We start from the raw sequence: 24,321 nt of genomic DNA, 5'->3' as shown, positions 1-24,321 counted from the left end.
GCTTACAAAATACATGACAATGGCTAAGTGGCTGATATGTTGCAACTGCTGCTAGTTCCACTAATGATAAACTTCTTACTGTTACCTTGTGCTTTCTCCACCGACCCATCTGCTCATTTGTTGTATTCACCTGCTGATGTGACACCTGAAGGCCCCTCAGAACCCTTGGTGGGTGTGGAATGCAGCTGTCCACTTACACTGGTGCCTCCAGCAAATTACCCACAAGGGAGCCTGTTGCTGGGGCTGGAGTGAAGGGAAACAGAGGCTGGAGAGTGGATGGGTGTGGTAGGGGAAAAAGGGGGAGTGAGAGTGGGAGAGAAGGGGAAAAGGAGGAGTAGGGCCATAGGTGCTGGAACTTGGGGTGCTACTCACGCCCGGCTGGAAGTGGTTTCCATCATACCCAGGTTTTACAGTTTGGTTCCACTGCTCTCTGCACCCCCACTATATAAATTGTTCCAGCCTCCGAGTAGGGCCCAGATCCTCAAAGGCTCCAAACGGCCATGGATTTCGTGCTCTGAGGATGTGGGATGGAGGCCAAGGCTCATGGGTGGGAGGAGAAAAGAGCTCCTGACCGGGGTTCAGGCTGACAGTCAGTCACAGGGGCGAGGGGGCCCCTTTCTTCTGCCACTCACAGGTGCTAAACCTCTCCCTACCTGCACGGAGCGTGACCGGAGCCCAGTTAAAGGACCCGCCCATTAGTTCGCGGCTTTGCCCTTCGGGTGGCCCCCCGGCCCGGCCCCGCTCTGAAGCCGTATTGACACGTGTGACAACCGCTAACAAAAGTCCCCCGGCAACAAAGCGGCAGCCGCCGCCGGTTCCGACCTTCCACCGGCAGGGGCCGCTGCCGCCCCGCTCCGCTCCCCGCCGCAGCCAGGCCCGGCTCCCTCGCTCCCTCCGGCTGCGCTCGCTTGCTCCGCCCGGCAGCGGGATCTGCCCAGCCGGAGCGGAGCGGAGCTCGGCGGGCCGGGCCCGACTGGAGAAGCCCCGCGCAGCCCCCCGGGGGGGCCATGGCCGAGCGGGCCGCTGCCCAGGTAGGGCCCGGAGCAGGGGCGCTGCGGTACGTAGCCCCGGTGCCTGGCCCGCGGGCTCCTTGCAGAGCCGCGGCACGTTGGCCCAGCGCCCCCGGCTCCCGCAGGGGCTGGCTCGAGACCCCTTGGGCGGGGCGTCTACACGGCTGCTCCGAAGGGACGGCGGGTACAGAGCGGTCCCACGGGCAGAGCTGCCTGTCCCTGCGGGGTCCGCTCCTGACTTCCAGTCCGGGGGGGCGTAGTGCTGTGGGCCCCCGGCCCCTGGGCGCAGCCAGCGCCAGAGAGAGCGGGGCCGAGCGCTGCCGCTGCCTGTGCAGCCGGGCAGGGGGAGACTAGCAGGGACCCGGCCTGATTTCTGGTTAGCCCCTCGCTCACCTGCCTCAGCTGGGCTTTGGAGCTCGTACTTAGGTGCAGCCAGGAAGGTGGTAGTCAGGGCCTGGCGGCTGCAGGGGCTTTTAACAGGGCACCAGCATCGCTTTAGGCAGGAGGCTCATTGCAGTGTCAGTGTGTTACCTAATGTCAAGCAGCCTGGATTCTATTTCTGACTTGGCTACTGACTTGGGTGAGTTGTTTCCAGGGCTTAATTTGTAATGAAAGTGGTGCTGGGGCTCAGGCAATTTTTTGACTTTCATAACTGACATGGCAAGGACGGAGATGCTGGGGATATGAAGTGCTAAGCCTAGAGGTGCCTGGGCTCAGCTCCGGGAAGCCCTGGCACAAATTAAGCAGTGGGCATTTCATCCCTGACAGCCTGGCACATGCAAGCTGTAAACTGGGAGTGGGAATAGATTCTTATTTCTCACATAAGGATTCTGAAAATGCGTTAATGGTTCTTGAAGTGCTTTGATGTGCAGGGATGAAAGACTCTTGATCGGAAGGGGAGGAGCACAGTAGTTTGAACAGGTAGGGCCCAACATTGAAAACTTCTAGATGCGCATGTTTCACATGCGGTTATGACTGTGCACACAAACTGCGTAACTGCCAATGTGCTGTACAGTGTAGTTGTAGCCATGTTGGTCCCAGGATATTAGAGAGACAAGGTGGGTGCAGTAATATCTTCTATTGGGCCAACTTCTGTTGGTGAGGGAGACAAGCTTTTCAGGCAGCCAGAGCTCTTCTTCCGGGCTGGGGAATGAATGGAAATGACCAGAACCAGGCATATTACCTGGATTGTGTGCATGTAATTGTGCACTCCTTTTGTATGTGCAGTTCCACACCTAACCTTTTCAAAACCAGGCTCGTAAAGCATTGGATAATTTTGTATTTAAAATAAGTAACTGAATATTTACATGCACCTTGTGTGGCTACACAACATCATTAGAGTTATGTGCATGAGAGGGTTTTCTCTCTGCTTTTTAGGTGTCATTCAAATAAAAAGCCAAGGAGTTTGACAAAGGGAGTGTTCTCACTAGTTTGGATTCTGAACATTAACCCGAACAGCTACAGTGTAAGAACTATACTAGGAGACAAGGGATGCAACCAACTCCCAGAGCTACTTAGAAACCTTTGACGTCTCTTTCCTAACAGATCAGCTGGAGGAATCTCTAGAACTTGCCTGCTAGTGACATTGTAACTTAGTAACATTTTACATTACAAACCATGCCAGCTCGCTGCGTAGTGGCCAGGTGTTCCAACACCACCCAAGATGGTGTATCTTTGTTCAAATTTCCAAAAGACCCTCACGTTAGGAGCCTTTGGGACAGATTTGTTCGGATGAAGAGAGCAGACTGGAGAGGGGGACATGACCGCTCACTGATCTGCTCTGCGCACTTCACGGACGAGTGCTTTGACATTTCAAGCGTGACGCAAAAAAAATTAGAATTTGGAAAGCGGTTGCTTCTAACCAAAACAGCAGTTCCGACTCTGAACGTCTGCCCGAGCGCGAACGGGAACCCACAGTCCCCATCACAACCAAAAGGAAGAGGAACCTTCCGGAAAAAAATCATCCAAGAGGTACCTAAATGTTGGTTGATAAATAACACTGTGTTTATATTGAGAGGAAGGCCAGTTCATGGCTGAAGCAAAGGATTGAGTGCCAGGAGTCATGGTTTCTGTTCCCACTTCTGTACTGACTTGCTTTGTGATTCTTTTGGACAGGCCACTTAACCTCAGTTTCTCTGTCTCTACCTGGGGAATAATACTTATCCTTCCCTGGGGTGGTTATGAGTCTTAATGCGTCTGTATTTGTAAATTGCTTTGAGGTCCTCCAAAGGAAAGTGCTGCAGAAATGCAAAGTATTGGGATTAGAACTGGGTGAATATTTGTTGCCGATCTCTACATGGAATTAGCTGGTTTTAGATGTTGGGGAAACTTTTTGGCAAAAATATAGCAGTTTTTTTAGGGGGGGGAAGTTGGTTGAGACAAAAGAGGTGATTGAAACTTCAACCTGGAGGATCTCTGTAGCCCTAGAGAAATGAGCACAGGCCTAAGACCCCTGAACTCTGTTTCCGTGTCTGCTACTGACTGGCCTTAATAATGCTTTATGCTTCTCTAGTGCTTCATAAGCAGGGTTCACTGCAGTCTTCTGTCTAATTGGGGAGGTGATAAATGGAGGTTCATGCTCTCACACACCTAGCTCTCCTGATGCTCAGGCCTGTATTTAAACTGCTGGACCACAATGCTCCTGAGGCAAGCTTCTTATCCCCAGCAGGTCTCAGTTTTCCCATCTGTACAAACAGCGATAATCATACTTTATTTAAAAGCAGCAAAGAATCCTGTGGCACCTTATAGACTAACAGACGTATTGGAGCATGAGCTTTCGTGGGTGAACACCCACTTCGTCAGATGCATGTAGTGGAAATTTCCAGGGGCAGGTATATATATGCAAACAAGCTAGAGATAACGAGGTTAGTTCAATATTGATATTGATAACCTCGTTATCTCTAGTAGCTTGCTTGCATATATATATACCTGCCCCTGGAAATTTCCACTACATGCATCCGACAAAGTGGGTATTCACTCACGAAAGCTCATGCTACAAAATGTCTGTTTGTCTATAAGGTGCCACAGGATTCTCTGCTGCTTTTACAGATCCAGACTAAGACGGCTACCCCTCTGATACTTGGCTTCCTAAATAAAGCATGTCAAGTAAGTTTGATGACTGAGGAGAGGAGATCTTAATTTACGGAGAGGAAAACTAGGACATAGTGAAATGATTTGCCTAGGAAGCATAGTGATCTAAGACATTAGATATTATTTGGGGACAGTTCTGGAAAAACATGAAGTTAGTGACAAGGACATGAGGAGAAGAAGGGGACGTGGATTCAAATGTTGGTCCAGACACCTTTACTCTGTGCCCTTGTGCAAGTTGCTTAATGTTTCTAAATGGTTTTTGCATGTGAATGCTGGAGATAAGGATACTTGCCTACCTACCTGAGATGTTGAGAGATTGAAGTTTGTACAGACTGTAGCACTGATTTTGTACAGTTAGTTTGTTTCCATCCCATCTGCTCCCTGCTGGGATATAACACCCTCTCCTGACGGGATAAATGTTGGTGTGCAGATGGGCCATAAGAGAGTGAGAGACCCAGGGTATGTCCACACTGCAAGTTGGTTGTGTGACTCCCATTTTAAGGAGGCATATTTGCATTAGCTCGGATCGAGTTAACATGCTAAAATAGAGCACAGTTGCGGTGGTGCGAGCAGTGGGAGGGGCGAGCCCCCCCTGAGTGTGTGCTGCTGGACTTGGGCAGTGTGTCCTCAGAACAGCTAGCACTTCCTGCCACTCACAGCTAACACTACGCTTCTCTAGAGCTAGTGCCAGTGTGTGTCTTCAAGCAGGGAATTCCCCCTCCAGATCCAGTGCGGACATTCCCTGGGAGTTTCTGGGGCCCTGTGGCAAGGAGACCTCATGCCAGGCTCATCGATTCTCTTCTCGTAAGACTGTTGCAGTGATTGACTTTTGTTCGTAAATGAACGTGACTAGAAAAGCTCTTGCCTTATATTGCAGTTTTCCTCAAACAAATTAGGATAAAACCCGAGCTGCATGGGACATTTCAGTTCAGTGCCATTCCCATTGACCCTTATAATTGAGGATTATAATGAAAATGTCAGCAGCTTTTTAACCATCACTTCTGGAATGTGAGCCAATGATGATGACAAAGATGCAACCCTTGAACAGTCTGGGCGGCCTGGTGCATGTGAGCGGCTGCTTGTCCTGTTTTTTTGTGTTTTAAGCTAACTTTGCCGATAGGGAACATGACCCCAACTCTGTTTTCATTTTCCGTCCTTGAAACAGGCTGATGAATGGGAGGTGGAACCACGGCCCCTGGCCATCTTACAGCCACTGGTCCTCCCTGAGCAAATGTCTGAACAAGAAACATCACCTCCAAGTGCAGAGGCTTCCCTTCAGACTGTATTAGCTGCCATCCAAGCTGTTGAGAGGAAATTAGATTCTCACGCCACAAGGTTGCTGGGTCTGGAAGGGAGAATGTGGATGGCTGAAAAAAAACTAATAGGCTGTGAGAAAACTGTCGTGGAGTTTGGGAACCAGCTGGAGAGTAAATGGGCTGTGCTGGGAACTCTGATCCAGGAGTACGGGCTGCTGCAGAGGAGGCTGGAGAACATGGAGAACCTGCTGAAGAACAGGAACTTCTGGATCCTGAGACTCCCCCCAGGCACTAATGGGGAGGTCCCCAAGGTAACTAGTTTATCTATATGGTGGTAATGCCTAAGAGCCCCAGTCATGGACCAGGACCCTACTGTGGCAGTGCTGTACAAACGCAACAGAAAGATCCCAAGGAATCTATGCTAGAAGGATCAGATGAGCTGGAATGGGGGTAAAGACAAGGAGATGTTTCTTGTTGATGTGATGGGCAGTGGAGGGTGACACGGTCAAAGTGATGAGGTAGGAAAATAAGCATTGTAGTAGCACATCTCCGCTAGCACTAAGGAGGTGGAAGTCAGCATGGAGTAGAAAGGATGGTCTTGTAGTTAACGTGCAGGTCTGGGAATCGAGACCTGAGTCTAGTTATTATTTAGTCCTGTCTTGAGTACAAGGGACTGGACTAGATGATCTACTGAGTCCCTTTCAGTCCTACCCTGCTGTAATTCTATGATTAATTTCCCAGCTCTGCTGCAAACTTCCCGTATGGTCTTGGATATGCCTCTTAACTTCTCTGAGCCTCATCTTTAAAATGGGGATGATATTTACCTCCTGCACAGGGATACCTGAGATTTAAGCCACCAGTGTTAGCAAAGCATTTTTAATGCTTCAAATGGAAGGGGCCATACCATGTTAAAAGGTTTATTAAGTAAGTCCCTTCTATTACTAGATACACAAGGGATTTTTTTCACAGGCCTGTTCTTTTCCCCATCCAATCTCTGTCTTTGCTGTTCTAAAAGCGCTCAGATTTGACGGGGCTGCAGAGGGTTTTTTGAGCCAACCGCCACGCTGGTCAGAACTAGTTAGACAACTTTCACCCCATGCCTGTTTCATGGTGGTGGGAGCAGTTGTAGGAAAGGGGAGGGAATGGAAGAACAAATCTAACATCTGGAAAATCCCCTCCAGATTAAGGAAAGCACAGAAGCCCAAAGTTATAGCCAGAGAAAGGAGAGAGACCCCTCCACCCCCATCTGTCTATTTTAGGTACTTATATGGCCCTGGATAACAGTGCCTCCCCATCTTTTAACGTGTTTATCCTCACAACTCCCCTGGGAGGTCAGGCAGTGCTGTAATCCCCAGGTGTGAATCTGAGGCACAGAGAGACTGTGATTTGCCCAAGGTTCCTCGGGATATTCATGGAAGAACAAGAATTGAACCCCGGCTAGCGCTGTAGCCACTTGACTAGCCTTCCTTTCTGCTCTTACCTGCCCTTTGGGTTTTTGACTTTCCCCACTGCCTCTTTGCCGTTTGAGAGCCTTCCCCCGCAGCACGCTGCACTTCCTCCTGGGCCTGTGCAGTTCAAAATGTTACCCTCTCATCCCAGAGACCAGTTGAGTGATTCTAATAAGCTTACCAGCCTGAAAGAGGTTGGATTCTCCACACACAAGCTTTTCTTTTGTGTGTGAAACCCCACTTGCAATGAAACCTACTTTGCCTCTCTCTGGTACGCTTTCCTGTCTGTTTTTCTTCAGAAACTTGCTGCACATGGGAGAGAATTGTATAGATGGACCCATGAACAGAGGGGGTGCAAATGGGAACTGCCTAGATCAGTTAACGTCAGTGTTACTCAAATTGAATGTTATGAAATTCCAACACAGTGAAAACAATCCAGTCATATGTGGTTAGTTAATGCACCTTACTGACTGGCATTTAGTGTGCTTCTCAGCTGATTCTGGTTCCTTGGAGCTGTTCAGTCAAATTCAGTGAATGTTAGTTAGACCCTTCTCATTGAAAAATCAAAGATGCTTAAGCTGCAGATTGCAAAGTGAATAATTTTTTATTTGATTAAACTCCCATTATCCTGCATGAGAGTGGATGGGTGGTTATGGGCTCAGACATTCTCTGCAGACAGGTTTCCAATCATGGAAACCACTGGCACAACTAGCGCTAGCTATTCCCCCTGGTTGGCAGATGGAAAAGCCAATGTCTGAATGGGCTGCAGACATGGAACAACCCTGTTCTTTAAATGTGATCCTTCCAGATGACAGTAAAGATGGGGTTGCCATTGCTTGCTCTGTGAATTAATAGAGGAGCTCAATGTTAGCTTTGCTTTTATGAACAATTACTGGTAATTTAGAGATGGGCATGAACCAAAGCTCTGGTTTTAAGCATCCTGTTGCTATAATGGACAGAACAAAATCCCAGATTCAGAAGAGTAGCAAACTGCAATGTTTGCAATCCAACATTTCTCTAAATCTCCGTGTTCAAAGATAACCTGTTATAAACACTCTGCTTCTCACGTGTTTCTGCAAGGACAATAGAGATGGATCTTGACGGGGGCCTCAGGGACCTACTATCATGTTAAATAACAACAGTGTCAAGCTGGAAACTCTGACTCTTGTATGGGGCCAGATCCTCAGCTAGTGTAACTAGGCGTAGCTGCTTTGAAGTCAGTGGAGTATTGCTGATTTATGCTAGCTAAATATCTGGCCCATACTATCTTGATTCTTGCTAAACTCAAAATAACTTTAAAGCATTCTTAGAGTTTAAATAAAGAGGTCAGTGTGACAGAATCAGAAGGTGGTGGGTGTCTCCCCCTTGTGATTTCAGGTGCCGGTGACATTTGATGACATCTCGGTCTATTTCAACGAGCAGGAATGGAAAAGCTTGAATGAATGGCAGAAGGAGCTTTACAAAAACACGATGAAGGGGAATTATGAGACCCTGATCTCACTGGGTAAGGATCAGTTTTCACTCCTTTATTAGAAGTGGTGAGAACTTTCATGGACTGGATTTCCTCTCGCTCACAGTTCCTTTGATTTTTGCTGGGCCAATGTCATTAGTTTAGGAAAGCTCAAGTTCCTCTCATCCTTCTGTGGAAGAAATACCAAAATATACATTAGTGGGCCTAAGGCCCCCACTTCTTATCCCGTACTGGACGCAGAGTGGGAGCTACAGGTTCAAGTTCAGTCTAGATACAGAAAGCTACTAGTTTCCATGTCAGCTGTTGATACAAAATCTCTGGAAAGAGAAACAACTAAAGAGTCAACTCCAGGGCAATATAAACCCCAAGCAGGTGCACTTCCTCCTGCAGATCTAGGGGAAGCATAAGATCATTAGCACTGACGGTCCCGTCTGTACTGGAGAAGGAACAGTGCTTTAACTTTGTGGGTTTCCCCCCAGCATGGCTGATTTTGTGTAGTCAGGGACAGAATAGCTAATTAAAATTCACCATTCTTGAGGAATTGTTATCCTTGGTGACCAAAAATGATGCTGATGACAGTGTTACATTGGGGTTGAAAAGGCCGATGTGAGAGTGTCAGTCCTTCCGCATCGAGGGCATATGCAGCTCAGGATTGAGGAAGGGATTATGCTCTGTGCCTGCTGCTGTATATGACTCAGTGCCTCAGGATCACGATCTGAGTAACCCCATCCCTGGTTGCTCGCCAGAGCGATCTGTCTGTTGCTGACAACTCCCAGTTGCAATGTTGCACTGTTTCAGATTGTGCTGCGGTGTGTCCTTGAAAAGTTTCTTGTGACTGCCTCGTGTACAGTTACCCGCTTCCAGTTTTCCAGTCCCCAGCTGCTTTGGCATTCTGGTGTCCTCCGTCCTCAACAGTGTAGCTATGATGCAATGACCATGCGTCAATCCCTATGGAGTTGCTTTGTTCTTGAGTAATATGCTGTACTGACATACAATAACTCTTCCATTTAGGGACCCTTTCCCCCATGGTCAAATGATTGTATGGTGTAACGAACGCTTGGAACCAACTTAGAGTCCAACTCACAGCCCCTGCTGGGAACAGAGGAGAAGGGTGTTGAATGATCTCTTCACATCCCCCACAGTAAACACAATCCCAGGGTCCAATTCAGGCTCTGGCATCAAGCCTTGAAATGACCAGCCATTCATCATTCCCAAAGGAGAACATAGAATTAACCTCCTCCAGTAAAAGAGCTTCCAAGATCTTCCCCAGAATCTGGCCTCTCTGGAGCAATATCAGCAGTTTGGATGATGAATCCAGGCTATTCATCCCAGCCTCATTATCCATAACATGGGGAGCGAAAAGAACCAGCATTTGGGCAGTAGAGACAATGGGGCCCTGATCTTGTTTGGAGCCTCTAGGTGCTACTATATTGCAGGTAATAACAGCGATGACTGGGGAAGTTAATGGCCCTACTCGCCACAATAAGTCCTGTGCTTGGAAATAAGCACCTGCAGGATTGGCCCCTCACTAGCCAATGTTTAAGTAAACCAGGTTCTACTTTTCATTGAAACTGATTTGTTATAAATAGCTAATGAATATCTCAGTTGAAAGGATTATTTTAATCCCTGTATAACTGATCTGAATAAAACATCTTGCCGTATCCTATCTAATATCATCTCCCATGAACAGACTATGCTGTTTCTAAACCTGACATCCTGTCCCGGATGGAGCGAGGGGAGGAGCTGTATATCGGGGATCCTCCGGACTCTGAAGAAAGGAAAATCTCTATTAAATCGCGTGTCAGTGAGTAATGGATTAAAATACAGTAATTTAGAAAGAGCATGGGAAGGGCAAAGCAAGAACCAAAGTTCTTGTGAACCTTGGTGGCTCTAGCTTTTCAGACATTGTGATGTGCTGCCAGCAGCTAAACAGATATTCAATAAACATAGTGGAATTCTCTCTCTTTCCTCCCCTCCCCATCGAGCAGACTCTCCCGTTGCTGCACCTGGCCGGTTGTGCCAGATCGAACAAGGCGCAGAGCCGTGTGTCGGGGAACAGGGCGATGCTAAGGAAAGAGGTATCCCTGCAGACCCCACCACAGGTCAGTAATGGATTGAAACCATTCCAAAGGGTAAAGTTCACCTTTTCAGCCAGGGCACCTGCACAAAGGCTAGACATCCTGTAAGTCCCATTGGGCTTGTGCTGTCCTTCTACACAAGGGTGAGTGAAGGAGAAAGCTGGCAATTCTGCCCAAGCCAGACCTCAATTGAATGCAACAGTAACAAGATAAACCACGTTTTCCGACTTGCAAGAGCAGCCACCCAACCAAAAATAATGTAACTCGACAGTGGCTCCCATTTGAGCCTCAACAACTAAAAGAAATGAAAACTGTTGGAACAGCCAGAGTCAGACCAAATCAATTCCTTGGTCGCCTGCTGAACAGCTGTTCTCAAACTACACTTGGAGTTGTGAGTTAGTGAAGAGGAAAAAGTGAGAGAGGTTCATATCAGTGGGGTAAAATAAATGCCTCTGAAATAGACACATTGATTGACAGCAAAATGAAGGTAATGGTGAAGGAGTAATTAGATCTACCTCAATTTACAGAATCCAGTATCTAATGCCAGCTTTCTACCACTGCCTAACAGCACTTACCACTCTACAGTTAACATGTTTGACAGAAGGAAAGTTATTGATCTTCTGTCAAAATGCAGGATAACAGGTAGAAATATTTACCTCCAAATACCCATCTTCTTATACCTGCTTGCACAGTGTGATCAGAGATGAAAAAAGTGGTAGGATTCTTCCTAAGACCCACTTCCAATCTCTGCTTTGCCGTTTTGGGACTCCACAATGGATGATTCAGGTCATTACGTGATACTTCCCATTTTTTCCCCCCTTGTGAGCTTCAATCAGCTGTGAAAGTTTAAAATGTTGGGAGTTCAGTTGCCACCAGTAGGCTCCAGAGGCCACACCTTATCAATTTGAATAGGAGCAGTGTGTATCTTTCTGAGCTATAGTTCAAAGCTGTTTGCACACTCAAGCAGATATAATTGTGTTGATTAAATTCAGTCAGCATGCAACTATAAGCGCCAGATTTTTTTTTTTTTTTTAAATGAAAGTTTAGATTCTGGAGCACAAGGTAACAGCAACCAGGAAATGTGGGCAGGCTGTTGTAGCCGCTACAGACTGACACAATTCAACCTCTCCTTATATATACCAGTACAGTACTTTCTAATTTAGCTAAGAGATTAGTAATACACCCATTCTGTACTGATAGCATCATACATATGCCTTGATGCTATCTCCTTATCTATTCCTGTGGCATTTATCGTGTGCTTGTATATACCTGCATATTGTCTTTTGTATCACCAAGATCACCTATAGCCTCCCTTTTGCCAGTGTGTAGTTCAAACCAAAGTTAGGGCTTGATGTAGAAATTGTTGGGTGATTTTCTTTGGTCTGCATCATGCAGGAAATCAGGTAAGATATCATGGTCCCTTCTGGCATTAAAAATCAATGAATCTGAATACTTCAGTGTGGTTTGATGTGCTGTCTAGAGTCTGCAGCACTATCTAAATGATTTTTAACAATGACCTAAAGCTGTGTAATGTTGCACATGTGGTTATACCAATTGCCCACTTTTGGACTTACCTCTGTGAGCATTCTCTGGATATCCACAGAGCTTAAAGAAAGAGAAACTAGCCCTCCACAAAACCTTTGCTGGTTTTTACAGATTGTATAATTCCCTGTCCATCCTGGGTATTTCTAGTATGTCCATTGCTGTAGTGGCTAGGCCCTTTTATCATTTTCTACCATATCTCTTTATATTTCTACAGCATCCATCGCTGCACTAAAGCAGTTGTTACATAGTCAAGAGAGATGAGAACTCTTTCCAAAGTCCCCCCTTCTCTGTGAAACTGTCTTGGGGACTAATCTCTGCCCATGTCAGCACTTAATGGGAAGGGATGGACAATCACGATGTTATTTCTAGTTTAGCCTGTGTGTGTATCTCTTCAGATTAATATCGCACCTGATGCTTGTGAGAATGAGTCAGTGAGATGTATGAATAAATCACAGCCTCTATTATTACCTCTTTCTACGAACCAATTATACAGTCTCCGGCTGTGATGCTTTATCATGGATTAAACGAGAGGAACAGTCCAGTGCTGAGAATCGGGACCGCTTTGGGGAAGGAGAGCTCTGTACAGACCCCAGTGCTGGTGAGTGATGCGCTAAGCTGCCCAAACAGTGAGGGAAATCCAGTGAAACCTTTGGCCCAGACTCTGGCTGGTCCCTGTACAGATGAGCAAGAGATTATAGTTCAAGGCACCTTCTCCTATCCTGGCAGTTGCAGTCCTTGGTGCTGATGTTGCTCCCTACTAGTCCCCTAGTGAGCTGTACCCCCAAAAGGAGACAATAGGTCCTTACCCCACCCCCCCACCACTTCCACACTACCAGCAGGGCTGGCCAACGACAGAGGTGAGTGTACACTGCCCCCGCCGAAGGGCTGGTGCAGACTCTGGGCTCCCAGGGAGCTCTCCCGAAGCAAAGCCTGAGGCAATGCTGTTCTGCACAGCTCCATTTTAGACCCATGCCTATTGGTACCACCTGCCCCTTTATGGATGCAGCCAGCACCTTTGGATTTCTACCCATCTCAAGTTCTCCAGGCTTTGAGCCCTTCTGCATTTGTTTCCTCTGGATCCTCAGAGAAGCGTTTGTAGCCCATCAGAATGTGTGTCTCCTCCAGCCCAGAAACAGCACTGGATTACGATCAGTTTACATTTCCTTGTGTAGTGTTTGTGGAGATCAGCCAAGCAATGCGTTACTCTGTTTGCCACGAACAGGACCCCCAGCTTCTGCACGCGACGCTTCATGTCGGAGGGACGTCGAGGAAGAGCCAAGTGTGCGGGATATGCAGGTGTTGGAGGAGAGGCGAATCCATACAGAGCTCTGCACAGGTGAGATGGATTGTAATAGCTTTGATAGGCTGTGAAATAACAGCTGGAAATCCTCTTTTCCTCAAATCCAGGAGACGATTTGCAATCTCGACACTATCCAAAGGGAACTATTACAAGAGAATTGCTGTTTCGTAAGCTTGACCGTCGCATGATGTAGCTGAATTAACATTAGCCGAATCTTCACTTATGCATTACCCATCGTTCTTAGCTCAAACCTCTGAGTCTAGCATTGCATTAACACAAGATTTTTTTTGCATTTAATTTTTTTCGTCTCTTTTCTTTTAAAAGGACAGAAAAGAGGAAAAAGAATAGGGGAGGAGGGAGAAGCTACCTGTGCTGCTATTGAGACGTGTCTGTCAGGTTTTTGCAACACTGTATGTTGTGTGTGTTTGCAGCACTCAGTAAATATATCAAATGCCCAGCAGCAGCATTGGCAGGGTAGCACAGTGTAAACGCTGCAGCTGTACTGAATCACCGACTAACTATTTCATAGACATTTTTACAGCACATTCACAAAGAACACTTTTTATGCGTTATGACTTTACTGTTTAAAACTTGCCCCCCAGAATGTACTAAGCAGTTATTCCTCACTGACTAGCCACACGTGAAATCTGAAATGGGCTAGATCCTCAGCTGTTGTAAATTGGTGGAGCTCCATCAAGGTCAATGGAGGAATCATAGGCGCTGACTTTTACTGGCGCCAGTGGGTGCTCAACCACCCCTGCCCTTATTCTGACTCCTTCTCCAAATCCCCACCCCATCTCACCTCTTCCCCACTTCCTCTCCTGAGCACGCCACATTCCCGCTCCTCCCCCCAAAGCCCAGAGCTTGCTACAGCTGTTTGGTGGCAGCAAGCGCTGGGAGATAGGCAGAGGAGCGGGGACGTGGCGCACTCAGGGGATGAAACGGAGGGGGTGAGGTGGAGCAGGTCAGGGAGCTCTCCCACTGATTTCCCCCCCCACATGGGTGCTCCAGCTCCGGAGCACCCATGGAGTCGGTGCCTAGGGGAGGAATGATGATTTACCCCAGCTGAGAATTTGACCCACAAGTTTAAGATACTACTTAGCGCCCATATCAGCAGCAAAATTACAAAACTGAGAAGGTTAATTATCTTTCTCCATGAATATCCAGACAGATCTCACTCCAACTTTTGGAAGGGGGTGAAAAAGAAATCTCCTTTGGCTTCAGACCAGGTATGAAAAGTTTCAGGGCAAACGGGTAACTTTTGAAGACTGAGTTTCTGAAAATAGGATTATAATGGAACAGAATTTCAACCTTAACTAGATAGATTTTGCTCTGCAGTTGTCTAGACTTTCTGGACTTGGCGCTGACCCTTCATACTCCCTGCTACTTAAATACGCCCTTTTCCCAGAGCTCCACCCAAAGATGTGAAGCTTCTGGTTTACAGACAAGTTTTCAGGCGAGAGATCTCCTCTCAGTTTAGATGCTTTTCAGAAGTGCTGAGCAGGAAGGGCGGTTGCTCTGGTGATTTGAAAACCGCGCCCTAGATCGTGTGTGCGCACTCATTATTTATCTTGGGTAAAGTTTTCAAAAGCACCTTAATCCCAGTTTCAAAAGTCTCTAGTAACTTTTCAACACAGGAGTAAATTTCATAAGTCCCCTAGGTTCTTTTGAACACTGTACCCTTGTCTACTTTACCGGCCAAGTTCAGTAAGCCGACACGTTTATTTTTCTGCATTGAGTCACTGAATGGCTGAATCAGCTGAGGCTTCCTTTCCCTGGCTCGCAGGCCAAGGGAGTGGTGTCTCTAATTCTCTCTCTATTGCTGCAGATGAGATGATTGTGATTAAAACAGAGGTGCAGGAGCATGAGGAAGATCCTGAAGACCTGGAGCCACATGACATGCTCCTGGGAAGTTCAGGGGAAAGTGTTTCGCAGAGTCTGGCTGCTACCACAGCCTGGGAGGGTCAGTGCGGCTCTGTGACGCTGCCAAGGAGCCCGGCAGGCATTGTCTTGGGGGAGCCGACTCCACGTGGAAGAGATTTCAGTGGCATCAAGCCTCTCCTCGTCCATCAGGCAAGCCACGCGGGAGGGAGGCCATATGTCACATGTACTAAGGGTGGGAAGAGCTTCCGGCTGAAAGTGAGCTTTGGGAAACAGCACAGGAGCCGTGCCAGAGAGAGACCTTATCAGTGCACCGAGTGTGCCAGGAGCTTCCGGTGCCATTTGGAGTTCATCCAACACTATGTGAGCCACAGTGGGGAGAGGCCATACAAATACGCCGGTGGTGAGCAGACCTGCAGTCGGAAGTGGTTCCTTCTGAATCACCGACAAGTCCGGGTGGAGGAGAGGCTGTTCCAGTGCGTTGTGTGCGGAAAGAGCTTCCAGCTGAAGGGGAGGTTCCTCAGGCACCAGCGGGGCCACGGGAAGGAGAATCCCCAGGACTGCACGGAGCGTGACAAGGGCTGCAGCTGCTGTGACAAGGGCTGCAGCTGCCACGCCAAGCTCTGTGTGGGCCAGCGGCGCCAGGCTGGGGGGAAGGCCGGCCAGTGCGCTGAGGGTGGGGAGACATCCGCTCAGAAGCAGCATCTGCCCAGTGGCCAGCGAGCCTGCTCTGGGGAGAGGCCGTTCCGATGCACCGTCTGCGAGAAGACCTACAAGGTCAGGACCAGCTTCCACAAGCATCTGCAGAGCCACGAGACCGGGACGCCCTGCAAGCACGCAAAGTGCAGGGCTGACTTCCCAGGTACGACGCCGCCACAGGGTCAGCAGAGGGGAGACCAGACCGAGCAGGCTTCCCCAGGGCAAAGACTGGAGACCAGGAAAGCACCAGGGAGTGGGATGGGTGATTAGGTGGTAACTAGTGCCTTACGTCCCGACCAGTTCAACCCTGCGCTTGGTAGGCTGGAAAAGCGCCCACAACCTCCTTCCGGCCTTGGGGCTGGAGGGTGGGTGGGTGGGGGGTGGGGCCCTCCCTGGCCAATTGTAAATGACTTTGTTGGGCAGCACTCAAGGGCTGCTCCCCCGGCATCTCGTCCTCCTGCAGGCTCCCTGGACAAACCCGTGAAGAGCGTCTGATCTCTGCTCTGCACCAGCTGACTAAAGCACGCGAGATTCCAGTGCTTTGCTCACTTGACGCTGCAGGGGGAGGCAGGATCTGACAAAGGGCAGGTGGCTAAAAGCCTGCTCTCTAGCTCACCAGAGCCTGAAGAAATCTGCCTGCGTGAAAGGGTTAACTGCTGCAGTTTGGCAAATACCTGGTACCTTCATGGTAAAAACCTCGGAGTGCTGAGTCCAGATCCTTCTTCCTAGGTCTGCCTGACTCCTCCCCTTCTCAGGATCATGCTCCCCCCCACCCCCGGAGCGATCTCCTTATTCTCATCTGCACTGAGCCATTTCTCCTCTCCAAGCAACCCCTGTCCCTTCCTCCTCCTGCCAGTCAATAATCCCCACTCCCGATCTGTGTTCCTGTGCCGCATCTTGTCCTACTTCGCTGGTAAACTCTGGGCCTTGGGGCAGTGTCCAAGTTTAGGTCTGTGCAGTGCTATTTATATGTGCCACCTTGCTGGATAAATGACTTCTGAAGGCATCAGACCGAATGTTCACAAGCTTGCCCCACAGTTCCCTGTGAGCTGGGCTGGTGGGGCAGCATGTCTGGGTCCCGATGAGCAGAGTCAGGGCTAGGCATTTAGGTTAGTCAATGGGGCTGAAATCTCATCAGTTGTTGCTGCAAGATTTGTGTCCTAATACCTGCTCTCCCAGTAGGAAGGTGTCGCCGTCCTGTAGCGCCGAAGCCCTTCTCTCACTGGCTCTCTTCCAAAATAGGGTTCTTTTGGTCCGAGGTTCAGAGGATAATCTCAGCATTAGGGCTGCACCTGGCCTGTCCTTCTTGAGTTTTGTTTGTTTAGGGTTTTTTTTCTTGCATCTCTCTGTGTGGGTTTTTATAGGGACATACGATCTCACATGTATAATGGCAGCTAAACCCCATCATTGCTCACTGGTGGGAATGGCTGATGATCCTTCTCCACTATGAATGGTTTGTGGGGAATAGTGGGCTGTTATGAACACTGAGAAGCTGAACTTGGGTAGCGTCAACGATTCTCCCGATGATGCTACAGTTTGGGAGCAGTTTCATAAATGCTCTGAGCATGGAAATTCCAGGTTTGTGAAGTTACGGAAATGGCATGGTTTTTCTTATGTAAATGTGTGTTGCTTCTGATACCCCTCCTCACCTTCCACTTCCACTCGCCCCGGTGTTTTAATAACACCAGGTTACTTATATTCCCCTCTGCTATTGCTGGGTACCATTTTGCTTTTGCTTTTTGTACCATATGAGGCTTAATTTGGTTTTATTACTGGGTGGGCTGTATATAGTCTGCATCTGAACCGTCTTGAAATGGATCTGGTTGCCATGCAAAGCTCTTGTCTGCCTTTCTTCTGTACCTCTTTGTTTTGTAACCTGGATGACAAATCTGTCATGTAACGTTGTCCGTCTGACATTTATTCTAATAAAAACAATTGTAACAAAAGTGAAATGGACACAAAACATATTGATTCAAAAAATAATTGTCCATATTGGTGAGGGTTGGGTGTGGTGACTACAGAAACCAGACCTGGTGCCTCTTTGGAGGACTATGGTTAAAAACACACTGTCCCTAACGGTGAATTGCAAAGGGGATAGAAGAATTAGGTGTGCGTCCTCTTAGGGATTTTTATGGTGATGTTTACAAAAGATCTGAAAGATTTTTGTTAGTTTCCAAAGAACATTTCTTTTTCCTGCTTGACATCAAATTTATTCTTCCCTGTTTTTGTAAAGGTCTTTTTTGGAAGAGCTAGAGATATAGATTGGGAGTTCTGTCAGCACTTAACTAGATGAGCGAAAATGCTAAATATTTAATAGTCTGCTTTTTTTCCCTATTTTTGGTACTTGAGTTAAATGGCATGGAAGGTAAATTGGGTGCTCCTGTTTTCCTTGTCTCATAAAGAAGAGCAAGAGGATATCAAGTGAAATTGAAAGGCAACTAATTTAAATGTAATAAAAATAAATGCTATTTTACACAACACAGAATGAGCCAGTGGAACTCTCTGCCACAAGATATTGTCAATGTTGTTTTTTTAGTAGGGGTCCGGAAGCATGATTCAATGCTTATACAGATAATGAGAACAGCCACAATTACACTTATTAGGATAACAAGATATAAGGGATCTAAACTCTCCTGTTTCAGGGAATTTATTCTCCCGCACCCCCAATCAACAATTAAGGTGCTATTGGATAAACTTGTCTCGAACTGCCTGCGATTAGGAAGAAGCTTCCATTATGGAATTTGTTGTTCCCCTAAAGGAGCTGCTATGGGTCGCTGTCAGAGATGGACCATTGGATGTGGATGGAGAACTGGTCTCATCTGGAACGGCAATTCTTTTGTCTCAGACTTCAGACATCAAGACAGTATATGAGAAGCAGCACAGTTCAGTCCAAAACCATAGCTCACCCTACAAATCGGAGAGCAAAAATGAGCACCTGAAGCTATTTATAAAGCACAAGGTCTAGGTGCATAACTTTAAGTATGAGTAGTCCTATTGAAATCATTGTTGAGAGTTGGTAAAAGTTAATGCTTGTAATGCTGTGGTAATCCAGAACCAGCCCCAGAGAGCGTGTGTTTCAGAATCTAGTGTTTTTTATTCAAGTTATGGGTCCAGGTCTCATGATTGTCAAGATACACTCAGTTCAAGTTTCCAAGGTTAAGGGCTGGTCTTCACATGCATCGCTGTAGTGCTTTAGCGCCACTGTGAGAGCGTCTCTCATGGGTGTCGTTAATTCACTTCCCTTAGAGGCAGAAGCTATGGGGGTGGGAGAAGCTCTTCTGCCAACACAGCGCTGTTGATGGGAGGGGTTAGGTGGTGTAATGACATTGCTCGGGGGTGGATTTTTCACAGCCTGAGTGACACATTTATACTGATCTAGGTCTGTAGTGTAGACCTGGCCTAAGTCATGCAGTGTGGCTTTCTTCTGCTGGCAGGCTGTCTAAAACAACTCCCCCTACACATCTGTATAGGGTGCTACTTCTGGATCCTAACAGTGGTAATTTAAATGAAAAAATCAGTGTCTGCTACTCATTTTTTTAGCAGAAATATCAAACTAATGTGCTTATCCTACAGTCCCAAACTGCCTTTAATGTCTCTGTTTGTGCTAATCCTCCAGTTCCCAGCTGCCTGAATCTTTTCCCCTAATACAACTTCAGTGATGCAGTGAGTCATGGTTGATATAAAAATCTATGGCCTATTGAATGCTGCAAACATAAATTGTGCTCAGTATCACAATGAATAACATGCAGGCTCCTGTGCTGGGCATACTGTTCATTTCATATTTCAGCTCATTTAATAAAATCTAGGCCCAGCTCCTCCAGGGGTGTGCACCACCCCAGTTCAGTTGAAGTCAACAGAGCAAGGCTCCTCTAGGCCATCTGAGGACCTGACCTGTAATTTCTTAATTTAAACTAAACTCCTGCAGAATCCAGGCACCAAGCTGCAGAATGTGGTTTATTTGTGAGGGAGCAGGTAGGGCTGGGTTTGGAAGTTGCCCCACTGAAGTCTTTCCATTATTCACAAGAGCAAATCGAGGGTGGACTGAGCCTTTGATCTTCTCCGTAAGATTGCCAGCTTTGGTTGGACAAATTCCTGGAGATTTCATAACATTTGGTGTGACCCTTCAAAGGCAATTGGCAGGGGCTTGCTCGGTGTGTGATCTGTTTTAACGGCCCAGCCTGGACCCGGCCTCTAGGGTCAGGTATTTACTTACCCACTGTTGCTATTTAAGGGGATTTCTTTCTGGCCCCTGCTTTAGTGGGACAGGAGAGCTTGGGCTCAGGACAGGTGAGGGGTGCAATGGGAGGGCTGCTACAGGAGGTCAGTCGAGGGGATCCTATGGGCCCTGGGGGTTAAAATCTCTGACTCAATATCCGTATGTTACAAGGTCATCACTGCCTGGTGCTGGGGGAGCTCCCACGCCGGGGAGGGGTGGACAGGCCCTTTTGGGGGGAACCTTCTAGGCCAAGCGCTGCGTTCTCCGACGGGCCCGGCAGGCGGCGCTGTCCGCTCGCAGCGGCCCTGCGGATTCAGCGCCAGGTGCTTCTCTTGGTGGGACGCTGCGGGCGGGGCCGCGGCTCCCTCCCGGCATGCACTGCGCTCGGCCCGGCAGCGGGGCGGCCCGTGGCGACGGCGGCCCGGGATCTGCCCGCCCGGAGCGGGAGCGGAGCTCGGCCGGGCCGGGCCCGCTGGAGAAGCCCCGCCCGCCCGACTGGGGGGGCCATGGCCGAGCGGGCCGCTGCCCAGTAGGGCCCGGAGCAGGGGAGCTCGGCCCGGGAGCTTCTCCGCCCGGGCTGGGCCGGTAGCCGGGCCCGCGAGGAGCGCGGGGCTGCCCGGCCGGGCCGGGCTGGAGTTCGGGCGGCGGGGCCGGTGCCCGGCGCTGCTCCCCAGTTACACCGGGGCGTTGATACCCGCCCCGGCGCTGTGTCCTACCCGCAGGCTCCCGGCGCTGGAGGGACGGAGCCCGGTTCCCGGGGGCGCCCCTGGGCGCACGTCTGGCCCAGCCCGCTCCGGCGGGGGAGGGTCTGGGTCTGTGCCGGAGCCTCCCTTGCTCCGGAGAAACCCTCCATCATGTTCGGGCTTCGTTCTGTTGTGGGGAGCCGCCGCAACGGGCACCCTGGGGCGCTGTAGGTCCCGGCCGGGGGTGCAGAGCGCGGGCTTGGGGGGGACAGTGTCAAACACCAACTCCCGGCTTGGCCGTTCGCGTGTCAACGGCCGGGTCAGCGGTGCTGACTGGAGCCACCACGTCCCCTTTCAGCTGGACGTGCTGGCTGAAAACAGGACACCCGGCAACCGCACCCGCTACCTTCAGCTTCATGGGGCTGCCGGCTTCAGCCCCGGCAAGCTCATGAAGACGGAGTCAGGGGATTGCGACCCACAGTTTGAGAACCGCTACTTTAGTTATTTGGCTCAGTATGGGGGTCATTGGGTAAAACTGACTGGCTGGTGCTGTGCAGAAGATCAGGTTAGATAATCAAATGGTCCCTTTTGACTCTAAAGTCTATGAGTATTCCACACTTCATACGAGTCAAATATTGTGGAGTTTCCATTTCAGATCTGCTTCAGTACAGGAAGGGAAACAATTCTTGGGCGGTTTTTCCCTGATGCTGACTTTGTTTCTCTTCTTGCAAACAGGCTCCTGCTGTCCCTGAACACACTCCTGTGAGTGAAGCCCATCATCACACTACAGAGATCTCCTTGTGGACAGTAGTGGCTGCCATCCAAGCCGTGGAGAGGAAGGTGAATTCCCACGCCATGCGATTACTGAATCTGGAGGGGAGAACAGGGACAACTGAGAAGAAGTTAACAGACTGTGAGAGAACAGCGATGGAATTTGGTAACCAGCTGGAGAGTAAATGGACTATTTTGGGAACTCTGATCCAGGAGAATAACTTCTTGCAAAGGAGGCTGGAGAACATGGAGAACCTGCTAAGAAACAGGAACTTTTGGATCTTAAGATTGCCCCCAGGCACTAAGGGAGAAGTCCCCAAGGTAACAATATCCCAGCTGGTGTTGAGGGGTAGAAACTTAGGCACTGAACGGGTTTTCCTGTCTTCTGATATGCAGGCCCTTTAATTCTCCACTGTATAAGAGTGTGGATGCAAGGAGTGATCTTACTGCTTCAAGGTGTCCAGTAACTCACTGGCCAGACCCAGTTGGTCCAGTTGTTTGTGGATAATGTACAGGACTGAGAGTCAGGACATCTAGGCTCTGTTTCCAGCTCAGTCACTGGTTTGCCGTTCATATCCAGCAAGGGCTGATATGGAAAAGTAATAGTAGGAGCATAGTTATGCATCATTTCTGATGCAATTTGGAAACAGTGGCTGGAAACCTCAGCCAGAGCCAGCCCACCAGATGCTCTCAACAGACCACCTGCAAATGCTCCATTTAGTCAGTGGGAAGTGAGGGCACTATGGGCTTTTCAGGGGACATATATATCTTGCTGAATTTGGCCCTGACTCTTCAAAGTTTCTGCTAAAATTAGTGCTCTAGTCTTGGTGAATCTAAGGGCACAGCACAAGATGCATTCCCTGCCGTAAGGTTCTTCTCCAAAACCTATGAAAGTCCTTGGCATTCACTTGAGTGAGCTTTGGGTCAGGTCCTTATAGTCTAAGAAAGAAGTTTATTATAACCCTTATGATTCCAGGTGCCACTGACATTTGATGACATCTCAGTCTATTTTAATGAGCAGGAGTGGGAGAACTTAGAGGAATGGCAGAAAGAGCTTTACAAGAATGTGATGAAGGGGAACTATGAGACCGATTCTTGGGTAGGATGAAGTTTTCATAACGAACAGGTACTGGGTAGACCAAAGGTCCTCCTAGCCAATTTCCTGTCTTCAACAGTGGCCAGTGCCAGGTGCCCAGAGGTTGAACAGAACAGGCAATCATCAAGTGATCTCCCTGTCACCATTCCAGCTTCTGGCAAAACAGGCAAGGGACAAACATCCCTGCCATCCTGGCTAATAGCCATTGATCCTGGCTAATAGTCATTTTACTCTCTGATTAAAACAGTTCTACTCCGGTTCCATGCAGGTTATTCTCCAGTTTCTTTGATTTCCAGGGATCACTACTTCCCAGGCATTTGCAATAGACAGTCATACACACACCCCCTCCTATTTAAAACTAAATTGGAAACTGCAGATATAGATCTGGTCCAGTGCTTCCTAGCTGCAGATAACTGTTGTAGTTACATGCCGCAGAGTATGTGAGTAGCCTGTTCAATAGTTGTGATGCCTTTTATTTAATACTAGTTTTCCCAAACACTTTGAAACATGTAGAATGTCTCCCAGGACTTCAAGGACTTCAGAACAGGTTCAGCAAATTTAGGTGACTTGTCAGGTCACGAAGAGGAGTCTGTGGCAGAGCAGGAATTGAACCCAGGTATGCTGAGTAGAGACCAGTCCTGAATACAAAACCATCCTTCATTTCCTTAACGAGCCAGATCACCCATCCTGTGTAAAATCAACTTCTGCTGATTTACAATGGTAGGACTGAGATTTATCAGCTAGTTCTCTGAGTGATGTGTCAAGTTTCCTACGCAATTTGAACCTTCGCATTCATAAACTGAGAAGCTAGCATGAACCCTCTAAGCTTAATTACAGCTTAGATCTGATATCGCTGCCACCAGCCAAGGATTCCAGGCTTGGCTCCTTTGGTCTCCCAAACCTTCTCTGGGGACCCCAAGACTCAAAGCCCTGAGTCTTACCACAAAGGGAATAACCCCCCCCCCTTGTCTCTCTTTACTTCCTCCAGGCTTCCCCTCGGGTTTTCCTGGAAGATTACTTACTTAAACTCCTTGAATTACAAACAGAGAGGACAATTCACTCCCCCCTCCCTTCTTCCCTGAGGCTGCACAGATTCACCTCCGTAAATCTAACACAAAGAGAATTTCCTTCTCTTCATTCCTTAGCCTACCCAGAGAAACTCAAACAGGTCTTAAAGGAACAGCTTATTTAAAAGAAAGAAAAACCATAAACATAGTCTCTGTATCAGGTTGACAATACAGGGTCAATTGCTTAAAAGAAAATGAATAAACAACTTATTCAAAAAAGAATACAATTAAAATTCCAGCAAGTACACACACAAATACAAAAACAATTAAAAACCTATATTGTCTTATACCTGTACTTCAATAGGAAACAGAAATTAGAAGCTTGAAGATAGAAAGATCCCTCTCATGCTGAGAGACAGACAAAGACCACACAAAGGACACACGCCCAAACATTCCTCCCTGAGTTTTGAAAAATCGGTTCCTGATTGGTCCTCTGGTCAGGTGTTTGGTTCCCTTCGTTAACCCTTTACAGGTAAAAGAAACATTAACCCTTAGCTATATGTTTATGACAGTATGTCTATAGGGTGCTTCACCATAGGATGCACGCACGGCATGCACTCTTGAGTGGAAACTACAAAGCAGTGTCTGCAGTCCGTGCCTGCCAGAGTGGTGCCTCCACATGACAGGATATAGGGGTGTGTGGACCAGCTGCCACTCAGTTCCTTCTCAACTGCCTGCGGCTCAAGATGGAGTGGTTGGATGTCCGCTGG

The 24,321-nt window shown here is 48.3% G+C and overlaps 3 protein-coding genes across 9 annotated transcripts in view; 2 read left to right on the top strand and 1 right to left on the bottom strand.

The window, feature by feature from the left end:
• Positions 1-24,321, bottom strand: part of LOC116828393 (uncharacterized) — a 666,188-nt gene that overhangs the window by 92,292 nt on the left and 549,575 nt on the right. The gene's annotated exons all lie outside the window — the stretch shown is intronic.
• LOC116828424 (zinc finger protein 783-like) lies at positions 973-22,556 on the top strand. The gene is made up of 3 exons (XM_075061929.1): positions 973-1,031; positions 21,413-21,769; positions 22,425-22,556. The coding sequence occupies exons 1-3, from the start codon at positions 1,008-1,010 to the stop codon at positions 22,554-22,556; spliced, it is 513 nt and encodes a 170-aa protein (XP_074918030.1). The 5' UTR covers positions 973-1,007.
• Positions 1,374-17,741, top strand: LOC116828418 (zinc finger protein 212-like). Of its 7 annotated transcripts, XM_075062074.1 has the most exons (10): positions 1,374-1,590; positions 2,388-2,981; positions 5,266-5,667; positions 8,182-8,308; positions 9,966-10,079; positions 10,264-10,377; positions 12,392-12,496; positions 13,121-13,234; positions 15,027-15,941; positions 16,242-17,741. In XM_075062074.1, the coding sequence occupies exons 2-10, from the start codon at positions 2,628-2,630 to the stop codon at positions 16,271-16,273; spliced, it is 2,277 nt and encodes a 758-aa protein (XP_074918175.1). In that variant the 5' UTR covers positions 1,374-1,590; positions 2,388-2,627; the 3' UTR covers positions 16,274-17,741. The 7 variants fall into 7 exon arrangements, with proteins under 7 accessions (XP_074918175.1, XP_074918173.1, XP_074918174.1 ...); XM_075062072.1 differs by having other exon boundaries at positions 2,556-2,981; positions 15,027-17,741; XM_075062073.1 differs by having other exon boundaries at positions 8,227-8,308; positions 15,027-17,741.

Source organism: Chelonoidis abingdonii, chromosome 2 (assembly GCF_003597395.2).
Source record: "Chelonoidis abingdonii isolate Lonesome George chromosome 2, CheloAbing_2.0, whole genome shotgun sequence".
In the NCBI taxonomy this organism is placed as follows: domain Eukaryota; kingdom Metazoa; phylum Chordata; order Testudines; family Testudinidae; genus Chelonoidis; species Chelonoidis abingdonii.
Note: the sequence above shows the minus strand (reverse complement) of the source record. Positions and strands in the feature narration are given on the sequence as shown.

What these genes read in the sequence shown, in the direction of transcription:
- LOC116828424 (XM_075061929.1), top strand. Translation starts at nt 1,008, where the DNA reads ATGGCCGAGCGGGCCGCTGCCCAG. An exon ending in CCGAGCGGGCCGCTGCCCAG is followed by an intron (nt 1,032 to 21,412) that starts GTAGGGCCCGGA and finishes TCTTGCAAACAG; the next exon opens with GCTCCTGCTGTCCCTGAACA. An exon ending in CTAAGGGAGAAGTCCCCAAG is followed by an intron (nt 21,770 to 22,424) that starts GTAACAATATCC and finishes TTATGATTCCAG; the next exon opens with GTGCCACTGACATTTGATGA.
- LOC116828418 (XM_075062072.1), top strand. Translation starts at nt 2,628, where the DNA reads ATGCCAGCTCGCTGCGTAGTGGCCAGGTGTTCCAACACCACCCAAGAT. An exon ending in TGAGACCCTGATCTCACTGG is followed by an intron (nt 8,309 to 9,965) that starts GTAAGGATCAGT and finishes TCCCATGAACAG; the next exon opens with ACTATGCTGTTTCTAAACCT. An exon ending in CCCTGCAGACCCCACCACAG is followed by an intron (nt 10,378 to 12,391) that starts GTCAGTAATGGA and finishes CCAATTATACAG; the next exon opens with TCTCCGGCTGTGATGCTTTA.